Source organism: Megalobrama amblycephala, linkage group LG22 (genome assembly GCF_018812025.1).
Source record: "Megalobrama amblycephala isolate DHTTF-2021 linkage group LG22, ASM1881202v1, whole genome shotgun sequence".
NCBI classification, from domain to species: Eukaryota; Metazoa; Chordata; class Actinopteri; order Cypriniformes; family Xenocyprididae; genus Megalobrama; species Megalobrama amblycephala.
The window spans coordinates 6676777-6689514 of NC_063065.1; the positions used below are offsets into that span (position 1 = coordinate 6676777).

Genomic DNA, 12738 nt, shown 5'->3' on the forward strand with positions numbered 1-12738 from the left:
TCTACATCCAGACACTGCGGTCAAATCTATGTCTGTTTCTCTTTCAAAAAGAAAACAGCCCTAGGCTCATCCCTGCACCCAAGAGGTTAGTCTGGGATAAATCTGGATCATGTGTGGCTTGATTTTTGAACCTAATCGGAGGCCAATTTGCCATCAGTCAGGAGAAAAAAATGAATCATATGAGCACCATTTCCTTTTTATGATATCTGTCCCAATTTTAAAAAATCAAATCAAATTGTTACAGAAAGTAAAATTACAGAAGGTGCTGACTCACTGCCACAATGCAAGGATGTGTCAGTCTGGATGGCTGCTAGGGCTTTGCTAGATTATTGCTAATTTACCAAGTAATACCAGGCTCTGTAGACCAACCACTTGATAAAAAGAGGTTGAAACAATGGAAGAATTGTTCTGAATTAAGAAAATACAGCTCTATTGTTCCAGGAGCCAGCAGTTGCAGGAAAAGTTTTGCGCTCGCAAACCCTGAGGCATGCTTGGCATGCATTTGTTTTATCGATTGGATAGGTGTTGAAAGTACATTTGAACTGTGATTGCACCTCAAACATGCACAGGTACTTAAAAAACTGCACAAGAGTGAAATATAAATGTGTGAGCTGTAATTAATAGCAAACATTAGACCTAAAAATTACAAAAATGTATGTTAAAGGTACTATTTTCACACATATTCTATTTTTAAACAAGGAAGCAAACTGAAAATAGTCAATATCACAGTCTAGAGAGAGTGTAAAACAAACTACACTGAATAGATTTCATTGGAAACGTTATGTAAGACTCAAAGGTCGATGTGTCTGTGTGCAAAGCTAGCAGGCCACTAACCCGACTCACATTTGGTAAAATATTTACTAATCTCCTTTAACCGTGCATTAGGTAAATACTGAAACGGTATTAAAGTATTAAAGCATTAAAATACTACATAGAAATAAATAAAATGCAATTAGATTGTCATTGTTATTGACTCATCCTACTCTCCTTTCGTACCCCTAAACCGAGGGAGTTTTAGGCTATTCTCTTCAGACAAATTAAAAGCATTGAGTGGATTAACATGTTAGCTATTGGGATTATAACAAAGCTTTTATTGTAATCTACTGTCAAATTTCATTTTCAGTTGGTGCTCATCTTTTTGGTGTTTATCTGGACCGTATTTAACCCCAGTGAACAAGAGATTAGGGTTGAAATTTCTGAACTAGACCATCAATCTGTATTGGGAAAACACAAGGAGACAACAAATCAAACAATGACTAATCAAACTGCGAGATTTATGGTCATTACAAAGGATTAAATTAACAAAAACTTAAAACCAGATGTGTATGCTAGGTATATATTTAAATTGAACAGAAAAATCAATAGATAAAATAAAAATTTAATTTTAATTTGAATAATTTGTTTTAAAAAATGACTATTTGTCATTTTGTTATTAATTGCTAGATTAAATACTGTATTTTCAATTACATACTGCCATTAATTATTTTTGATTATAAAATGGTTAGTTCCTGTCCTTGATTCTGATGACCGCTTCACCCAATGGTTCTGTGTATCACTACACAACACCCTTAGCAACCACTCTTAGCAGCGTAAACTGTATGTTCTCAATTGATATTGACAGATTTAGCATTTTCTTTCAGGTCAGTCTTATGTTCATAATAAAAAAAATCTGTTTAATTGTCCGATGTATTATCTTGTCCTTTTAACAGTTAAGGGGTTTTCCCGTGACTGACAGTGCTAGTCAAGGCATTTGTCAGTTGCATCTTGTTGCATGTTCACAACAATTCAGTCTTTTCAATATAAAAGTCTAATAATGTAACTTCTGTTGCTGTTCACGGTCAGGGACTATTTTTTTCTGGTGGAAGGAAGGCTTTTAGTGAAACTTTACTTCATGAAAGTTGCATTGATACATATTTTTGGCTTTAACACTCTGAGGTCTGAAAACGCGCCGGCACGTTTTGCAGGTTTTTTTTCACATTGCAGCAAAACAGACTTAAAATACTGAGTCATTTTAAAAATAAAATAAAAGTCATTTTTTGTCATAGAGACATAAGTAAAATATCAATTGAAACTATAGAATATCTTCTTTTATTTGTATACACTCAGAGTAAAAACAAAATGTTGTGTTTTTTGTAAAATAAAGAAAACTAACATGATGCGTGATTTCTCCTCTCCCTCTGAACGAAGTCCAATCTGATAGTTCTCAGAAAATAAACTGTAACTTAGTGAATACTAATCACAGAAAAATTAAACTTATGTCTAAAAAAAACATTAAGATGTCAGGTTTTAAATCATGTAAGTCAAATCGAAAACAAACCTTCTGTGTTTATGTAATCTGTATGAAAAGAGAGCCATGTCAGAAGTCCGTGATTCAGCTCATTATCTGCTAATGCGGCCACGCCCACGGAGCCAGCGCTATTCAGACGCAAATTCAGAGGCAATACATGCATTCATCGTCTCAATCGTGTATTTATTGTCTTGAAAAGTGTTTATCTGGATGTAAAAGTCATGGTTAGCGAGCTCTAGAAGACATGCAGTTAGTTCCTGTTTTTTTTTCTTCTATAGATGAATTTTAGATGAGTTTTTGTTTCTTTAGCGCCCTCCGGCTGCAGTATGAATTGGAAACTCCATTCATGGAATAGCCTCTTCTTCTTTTAGATGAATTTATGGACTAAAAATGCACAGAGAGCGCCCTCCGACTTCAAGGATGAATTGAAAACACCAGCGCTCATAGTAATGACAATGAATATTAAATAAATATAACTCCTCTGTATAGAAAATTGACATAAGCATATGAGAATCCAATATTTCTCCAAATGTGCATGCTTTTAAACTAAAAGCCTATATTCAGACTCTTTGCATCACAGAAATACATTATATTTTAAAGTATAATATAAAACCATTACTTTATATTGTAATAATATTTTTCTGTATGTTTCATATATCATGATGAGCTTGAGACATCACAGAAGGTTTTTTTCACAGCCTACCTGACTGAAATGCCTCATTAATATGCAAGTCATTTCAGCTCATTACTATGCAATTCTTTTGTCTTCTCAGGTGAGAATGGCCCATTATTCAGTGGTGATTCACGCCTCCACGCATACTGTGTTTCTTGGCAAAAAGTGTCTTACAAAAACTAAATCAATATATTGTTTTATATGAAGGAGTAGGCAGCATAATTTTTACATAATTTTGAAGCAAAAACTCTAGTTTACAACCTCCAATACCCTAAAGTATTGTAAACACAGATTTACTATACTTTTTTTGGCCTTATTTCAGTGACTTAAGTTTTTTGTTTTTTCAATAACCACGCATAAATGTTATTCCTTCAAAAACACAAACATGTACATACATGTTCCTCACATATTATTGTAGCCTAGTTTGTGCTGAATACAGTGTAATGACACTTTTTCCATTAATATGTTTATGAACAACTGAAAAAAGCACAAATGTCAGGGCATGTCAAAACTTCTCCAGGCCCCAAATCAGCCTCAGACTCCAGAGGGTTAATACTTGTTTTGTGTGGTAACCATTTTATAAAAGCAATAAGGTACTCGAGGCTTCGAGTTGTGCCTAACAACGCCCTTCAGCCGTGACTTATTCACAATACAGCACAACCTCTCAATACCTTATTGCATACTTATCAAATTGTAGACTATTTTATCAATTTATTGATGATCATAAATTGATTCATTTTATTCATCAATTTATTAATTGATTTACTGATTTCTTAAATATCTGTAGAATTATCTGAAAGATCTGTGACTGTAAAACATGACATGACACCCTTCAAAGTAAATTCTTGCCAAATTTCCTTGGAATTTTCCATAGAATTCAGAGCAACACATTCTAAGAAAAAGAGATCATTAAAACATTTGAAAACTGAATTTAAAAGGTAAAGAAATGCATCCCAGCCAAATGCATGTTGGAGCCAAAAACTAAGAATCAATAACTATAATGGCATGAAGCCATTCCAACAGTCATTAATGGCATCTGTGGTTCTGAAAGTAACATTCATATGTTATTGGAAAACAGAACTTTAATAAAAAAAAAAGCTATAAAGAGACATTAATTACTACCCAATGCATTACCTAACCAAAGCTGTAAAAAAAAAAAAGACCCCCTCCAGGCCTGAGATTTCCAGATATATGAGTTTGTATGAGGTTACAAGAGAATAATTTGCCCATAAATACCAGTTGGAAATAATAAAGGTCATGAAATGTACACCTGAAACAAACAATACTCAATATTTGATCATATGCTTTAGTATTAGGACAGCAGATAAATAAAGAAACTGAAAATTTATTTCTGACATGACATTTCCTGCTCTTCCCCGGAGGAACTCAGGTAATGAAAACAATCCAAGTGTCAATTTCCTGCTGAGGCCACAAAAATCCAAACATGTCCTCAACAGCCATTTGTGAAGGATAACACTGACAAATCTGCTTTTCATAATGCAGCACTATCTGTAACTAAATATTTATACTTAGTATGATGTATGTTTGTCCTGTATGCTTTATTCACATCTTTGGAAGAGTGGAAACAATCAGAATGAATTTCTAAAAAGTATTTTCAAATCATTTCTCAGTGGTAGAAATAGCTATTGATGGATACATGTCAAATGCATACAATAATACAATGACTTCCTGATTATGCATTGCAAACTGTGATATTTTTGTAATTGTGCTCTGCATTTCAGAAGATATAAATCTGTAACTTCCTGAGTTTAATGTAGTACTTGTAAAGCTGATGAGACATTTAAATGGCATATCTTCGATACCATTAGTGGGGAATGTGAAATAGTGGGCTGTTCCTTTAATTAACACAAGTCTGCTTGTTCAGCTGACATCTCCAGAGGGACCGAAGCTCATGGTGTGTGTTGGCGACAGTATCCACTCTTGTGCACCTGTCTGACTGATCTTGACCCCACAACATTCATGTGCAACTCCATTTCCATTTTACTGCAAGACATTGAAACTTTCACTATGTATTTATTATCATTGCCCTCTAAACAAAAACAGTTATTAATATACTGTGCACTTAAAATGAAACAATTTTACTTTGGATTTACTTTGAAACAATTTTCACAATTGCTAGTAAATTTCACATTAAACTAAATGTGAAACTTTTAAGTTGAAAGACTTAAATAGTATTTTTTGTAAAACATACTCCAATAATCTTTGAAGAAAAAAAGGCCAACATGTAACACCACAGCAGTCCCTCTTCTGTTTTTCTGGCTAAACTGCTTGAAACAGTTGTAATCAATCAGCTCTCTGCTTTTCTTTCACAGAACAACCTAATTGACGACAACCAGTCTGGCTTCAAAAGCAGACACTCCATGGAGACCAGTGATGCGCGGGTTGATCCAAAATGAGCGGGTGCCTGCGGTCACCCGCGGTTACAAGTCATCCAAAAATATTTTTAATGATTCGGGTCGCGGTCGGTCGGGTCGTTTGAAATAAAGATGCCAATTAAACCTTTGTAATTTTCAGTTTTACTTACTAAAGGTTTCAGTTTTACTTTCATGGGTATTTGTGAACATTTATTTATGGATATTGTAGCCTCAGTCTTTGGCTTAGCCTACATGTTTTTGTTAGTCTAAAATGCGTTAATAAATACTTTATTAACATATTCTATCCCTGCATTTTGTGCTTGTGAGAGCTTCAATTGGGCATTCACGTGGCGAAATAGCCTAAGCCTACTAATACAAGTGGGAAATCCTTATTTACCTTCTCAATGTTGAGCGTTATTAACTTTTGAATAAATGCTGACGCGGGACAAAATGCCCGATTTCCCAACACGTTGAACTGAGCAATGCCATTGTACCATTGTAATAGGCTACTTTTAAACGCATATAGCTTCAATATATATTTGACTTGATATAGCTCATTAATGTCAGTTTTATGTATTTTCTGGGAGGGGGCGGGATTTTTGGTGGGAAAGTCGGGGGAGAGACGCACACTTCGATTAGACTGGATAAACACATGCAGCAACTTAATTGTTAAGAAAATGAAACGAAATAAATGAATAAATCAAGCCTTTATTACATAACACTAGGCTATATCATACAGCATTCAGAAAAAGAACAGTTTGCGCTCCTAAGGGCTTTCACACTTTTCCAAAAGTGGGCCTTCTCTCAGTTGACCTGCTGATTAATTCTTCAAGCAGGGTCGAAACATAAACATCGCATTCATCAATAATATGCATCTAGACAGCTGAAATGGAAAATGATGGGCCGCCTCAAGAACTGCCTGCTCTCGCCGCTGCACCTCTGAGCGCACCACGTCAGGTCCTGAAACATTTCTCTCCTCCACAGGCTGGATTAAGTTGCGGGTTAATTAATATATTTATATATTATATAATAATTAATATATTGGCGGGTTAGTTGAAAACGTCGGTCGGGTGCGGGTTGTTTATACATTGACCCGCACATCACTGATGGAGACCGCCTTACTGACTGTTGCTGAAACTCTTTGGCTGGCAAGAGCGAACTCCAAGTCATTCGTTCTTATTCTACTGGACCTTTCTGCGGCCTTTGACACGGTTAACCATCAGATCCTTCTGGCCACCCTCTCTGACTTGGCTATCACAGGTACTGTACTTTGGTGGCTGGCAGATCTTTCAAAGTTTCTTTCATGGAGAGGAGGTGTGTCTCCCATCAGCTAATCACTGGGGTGCCTCAAGGTTCAGTGCTCGGTCCTCTTCTTTTCTCCATTTATAAAACTTTCTCCATTTATAAAACATCTTTCATTTAAATCTGATGACCCACTGTTTCAGCTCGTATATCTGCTTGCCTTTCAGACATCTGCAGCATCATCTGCAGCTCAACCTTGCAAAGACAGAGCTCCTTGTAATCCCTGCAAACCCATCAGTTGACTACAACGTCATTGTGCAATTGGGGTCCACAAAACTTACACCAACCAGGACAGCAAGGAACCTGGGGGTAACGTTTGACTACCAGCTGAGTTTTTCCACCCACATCTCAACAATGGCCTAGTTCATGCAGGTTTGCACTCTACAACATCAGAAAATCAGACCCTTCCTGACAGAATATGCCGGAGATGCTCTACTGGTGGGCCTTCCAGCCAGCGTTACTAAGCCTTTACAAATGATCCAGAATGCGGCAGCATGTCTAGTCTTTGTGTGAGAATTATTAAAGGTCCCGTTTTTCGTGGTTTTTTGAAGCTTTGATTGTGTTTATAGTGTGCAATATATCACGTGTTCATGTTTCGCGTGTAAAAAAACACAGTATTTTTCACATAATTTACTTATCTGTATACCGCTGTTTCCACTGTCATAAAAACGGGCTGATGACTTCCTTGTTCTATGAAGTCCCTCCTTCAGAAATACGTAACGAGTTCTGATTGTGCCAGCGGTTCCTGTGTTGTGATTTTAATTTAATTTATTAAAATCAGATTTTAATAATGTGTCTTTAATTTTACCCTATCAATTTGAGCCGGAATCAGACCCGGTGATTGGACTGCGGGATGAAAATAACAGCGTTTCGACGACATGGCGACAAACACACTCTACAAATGCAACTCTTGTGTATTCCTGTGGGCGGAGGTTAGTCAAAAAACTGTTTTAGTGACGTCATTAAAGAAGGAAGTAGAGGGATGTAGTCCAAACTGGCCGTTCGATGTAGGCGACTTCTGTTAAATAAAATATCTCGCTTGGCATTGAACTTTGAGCTTTAAAATTTTACATATTTTATTTATACTCTAACAACAACATTACACACTAACTAAAGTTTGAAACATGGGATCACGAAGAACGGGACCTTTAATACTTTTTGTTTAACTTTATCTGAAACACCTGATACATTTAAAAACGTTCAAAAATGCATGGTCATTGATAAGTAACCAATTATTAATTTGATATTTATATATTTTTAATGTTGTCTGGCACTGTATTTTGACTCAAATTATTGGTGGTTATTTGTCCTAAATGCATAGCTGTTTATTGTTTGCATTAATTTGATCGTTTCACCATGGTGAAAATTCGGAGGACAAAGGATCTTGCTTTTGCATTCCTCACTGCTGTGTGTGTGTGTGTGTGTATGTGTTACTCACTGCTGTGTGTGTGCACTGTGAAATGCAGAGCACAAATTCAGAGTATGGGACACCATACTTGGCCAAATGTCACGTCACTTACAGGAGACGCAAAAAGAAATATCGCAAGTCAGTGTGGGCAAAACTACCTTAGTTTAGTGCAAGAGATGCACCTTAACGGGGAAGATTTCCGAGTTGTCGCTCAAGATCATAAGGAAAGTTCATGACGACTGCCACTAGGATGTGAATTCTGACAGTCATGTCCAAATGTTGTTTGCAGTGAAAAGAAGGAAGTTCATACTAGTGAAAAATATGTGGCCTTGCAAAGATTCATTCATAGAAATCATTTTAAAAAATAATGTAGAAAACAATAAAAATGATATATATAAATATATAAATATACAAATATTTAAATAAATACTGTAGCAATATAAATGAGTTTCTTCTACACTTTGTAAAGGAGACAGTACTGCTACACTCTTAAAAATAAAGGGTTTTATTGGTCTCTAGGGGCTTTCACATCGGAGTACGTTTTCGTAGTTCCTATAACTATTGGCGGAAGTACCCACTTTTTGGCGAAAAAAGGAACTGGGAACAATTTTAGTAATAGGAACGCCTTTTAAAGGGACTAAATTAGCTCCTACTTCAGAGTAGGGTCTAATCCAGCACAATAGAAACTACCAGTGACTTAAGTGTGCGTTGATAGGCCGAACACATGCCATACAAACCATGCCATATCTATAGAAAGCCCTAAGAACATGGAAAACAGCGATAGATAGCATTTACCTGTTGCCTTTGTCTGCAGAGTTGTGTTCGATGATATGCAACACTGCAAGTTGTCGTAAGAGATTTCGTCTTTTAGCCCTCTTTTTTGCTCTTTCAATTGCATTTCATTATATGAAATTGTATTTCATCTCCGTTATCGCGAAACCCATGAGACACAACAAAAACACAGCTCCAATCATGGCGTCCTCCATCCTCCAGTTGTTGATGTTGCTGAATGCCACGCTTAAATGACGTCACCGTCTGCCGACTTCAGAGTTCCTACCTGCAGTGCGAACGAAACTGGGAAAATGGCCCTATAGGGAGAAATTTTAGTTCTCGGGGGACCGCCCAGGTGGCTAGTTCCTACAACTACCCAGATTCAAAAGCCCCTAATGGTGAAGAACCTTTAATATCCATGGTGGAACTTTCCATCCTACAAAAGATTCTTTATGATGGAAAATGGTGCTTTAGATTTTAAAAACGTTCTTCACAAGAAGAATAAAAAATGGTTCTTTTAAGAACTGTTGATTGAAAGGTTCTTTAGGGAACCAAAAATGGTTCTTCTATGGCATTGCTGCAAAAACCTTTCAGAACCTTTTGAGAGTGTACATTGTTGATTCATATCATATATGATATATGTTGCATCTGTAATGCCATGAAAGATCTATCAATACTAACAGAGTCAGACATCCTCATGCTAAGTATCACGTCATGGCTGATTCCTGCTCTAAGTAACGTAATGGGAAAGCATCACTCAAGCAGTAGGATAATATGGTATCAGAACATCTAAGTGCTGCTGCATTAGTGAATTTCTAACGTAGCTGAGCTGACACACTCCTCTTGCTTCAAACTAGTCGAACTGGGTCTAAACTGTCAATCTGTGCAGGAATATGATACTTCGATAATTGTGGACGACAGCAGAAGTTCTTTAGATCACCGATATAAAAACTTACAAATATCTTCAGGATGGAAAATGTGCACTTCTGTGTGCAGACCACCTTATTCATGGTCGGTTGATCATTTAATAATTAAATAAGTTGTATTTCATCTTGCCTCGGTTTCTCTTGTCGCTACTGAACAAAACACAGTTCATCTAGTGTGCTGAACTCTTTCCAAGAGAATCAGGAGGCTTTTTCTGGTTCTATTTTAGAAAGAGGAAATGTCTGTTTCTGTGTTTCAAAGCCAAAAAAAAAAAAAAAAACAGGCTTTAAAATAAGTACAGTAATAAGAGTGGATGCATCTGTAAGCCCACTGTGAAGAGAAACCCAGAGTAGCATTTCCACCAAATGCATACTTTTTCAAAGTAGTCATTCAACAGTACAATGCTAAAGGGAAGCATGGTTTAATAAAGCTTTACTCACAGCACCACTTTAGGTTCACAGCACCACTTTACTCACCCATTTGCCAATGAATGGAAAAACAGCATTAGGGGACGTTCCAACTAATGCATTCAACACGGCAATATAAATGATGAGAAAGTGTGTAAGCTTGTGATAACCTTCAGTAAGTTCTAATCATGTTATCTGCACTGAACTTTTAATGTCTGAACAGACAAAGAGACTGAATTTATTCTGACACTCTGAGACATTTAATTTGCTTGTTTTTGTTTGTTATTCTTTTCATTTTAAACTACATTATATTTAAGTCTGCATGCAATAATATATATATATATGTTCATCTTTATCTCATATTTAATATTATATATATATATATATATATATATATATATATATATATTAATAAAGTGAAAAAAATAAATTCATTTACATTTTTCTTTCTTTTTAAAACATTTTTAAACCAAAACCTACATTTTAATTAGGTCTTTATAAATTAAAAAATATGAATTGAGATTAAATTACATCAATTTTAATTCTAATCTTAAACCTTCATAAATTAAACTACATTTATTATAATATATAATATATGATAATAAATGATATACATTTAATACAAAATAATTTCAATTAAATATTTCTTTATTTCTAAAACCTTATTAAACCAAAATCTACATTATAATTAGGCCTTTTGGTAATATTTAAGATACATATATTATCTAAATTCATAATATATATAAAAATAAAATAAAATGAATTATATATATATATATATATATATATATATATAATTCATTTACATATATTATTTTATTTATATATATATTATGAATTTAGATACAAACAATTTCAATTAAATATTTCTTTATTTCTAAAACCTTATTAAACCATGAAAAAAAATAAAAAATGATCACTAACCATGGCCATGTCACTAAAATTATGCAATAATCTTGTTTTCCATGTCAGATGAATAACAAATACCGAGCAGCCTACCTACAGTACAAAACATTTCTGGGCACCACAGTGAGCTGCCTACATAGTGATCTGCCTACCTACGCCGTTTTAACAAGCGTCTTACCAGGACATCAAGTTGCCTATACAGAAAACTGCATTTTTGAGCAACAATAGTGAGCTGCCTACCTAGACAGCATTTTAGGTCATCATAGGGAGCAGTCTGCATAAGTAAGCTGCATTTTTGGGTACTTGTGGGTCATAATAATAACATATATCTAGTAATTTTTCAACCTGCATAGTGTGCATATCATAATGAGCTGCCTAAGAGTGAGCTTACTACCCAGACAGCCTTTTTTGTGCATTATAGTAAGCTTAAAGCAAGGGTAGGCAATTTCGGAGAGGCTAGCAATAGTATGCTTTGAAAGCATGAGATCCCTCCCATCCTCCCTTCAGAGCACTTTCCAAAGCCACGCCTCCTCCAAAACATCACGAGAGATAGCGTTAAATTACTAAGGGTGTTGAAATTAATCGTTTCTATGATGCATCGCCTTACATATCCTTACAGAATGATGATGTGTGATGTCTGCGCAAGCAGGGTGCACAGAGGTATAGAAATACATATGTTGACAGGCAGGTAAGACATCCTATCATTGCATTCGGACCGAATGCAATGATTGGACGAACATTTTTGGGTCCTGAGACTTCCACAGAAGATGTTTTAATATTTAGACCACTTCTATTATTGATTGCTATCAGGATGTCAAGAGAGTTTCAACCAGTATAACCAAAAGTGTGTATGAAAAAAATTGCCTACCCTACCTTTAATGCATTTTTGGGTATCATAGTACTGTAAGCGAACTGCATACCTAGATAGACATGAAAATGAGTTGCCTAGTAAGTGCCGAAGCAGCATTTTTACGGATCACAATGGGCTTACAACCTAGACAGCATTTTTAGGGATCATTGTGTGCCGCCAACCCAGACAGCATGGCATCACAGTGATGTTCAGCCTATAGCGCCCTGTCTACTTCAGCATCATAGTGAGCATTTCTGGGCATCGTGTTGAAAACAAGCACATTTATGATTGCGAGCAGATTATTTAGGCAGTTGGGAAGATTTTGAGACACGATTAACGAGTGACATGCGTGTCTGCAGCAGGTACCTGCTCTTTTCGCTTCTGCCAGCGTCCACACGGACTCTCCTCCACGATTTCACTCTCATCCTCGCTCTCCTCTTCCTTCTCCTCAGATCCAGAGTTTCTCTCCGGGACTGACATAGTCATTATACGCCTCAGAATGACAGGGACACAAACGCTGCGCAGACGTTGCGAAGGAAACACCTCAAAACAGCGTTGAAATGACGCGCTGCTTTGTGGACGTCCACGCGAGATGACTCAATGCTTAATACGCCACCGTCTATGGACATTATTTTCTGTCAGGAACTGATGACTGTGTCGATAGTTTCCGGCGTGCCCCGTTCGTTTTAATATTCCATAAAATACAAAAGAAATTGCACGCTAGTTTCCATATTTAAAAAAAGAGTTGATGAAAATAAAATGTCCTCTCCTTCAGCACAGCAGTTTACCGCTTTAAAAAACGACACACGCACACACGCTCACACCGAGCGCAACT

At 36.1% G+C, this 12738-nt stretch overlaps 1 protein-coding gene across 1 annotated transcript in view; it reads right to left on the minus strand.

The window, feature by feature from the left end:
- The window catches only part of nrbp2b (nuclear receptor binding protein 2b), a 31105-nt gene extending 18367 nt beyond the window's left edge, over nucleotides 1–12738 (minus strand). The window contains exon 1 of the mRNA XM_048174635.1: nucleotides 12270–12738. Within this exon, the coding sequence (XP_048030592.1) occupies nucleotides 12270–12389 (120 nt within the window). The 5' untranslated portion in view covers nucleotides 12390–12738. The remainder of the gene's footprint in view (nucleotides 1–12269) is intronic.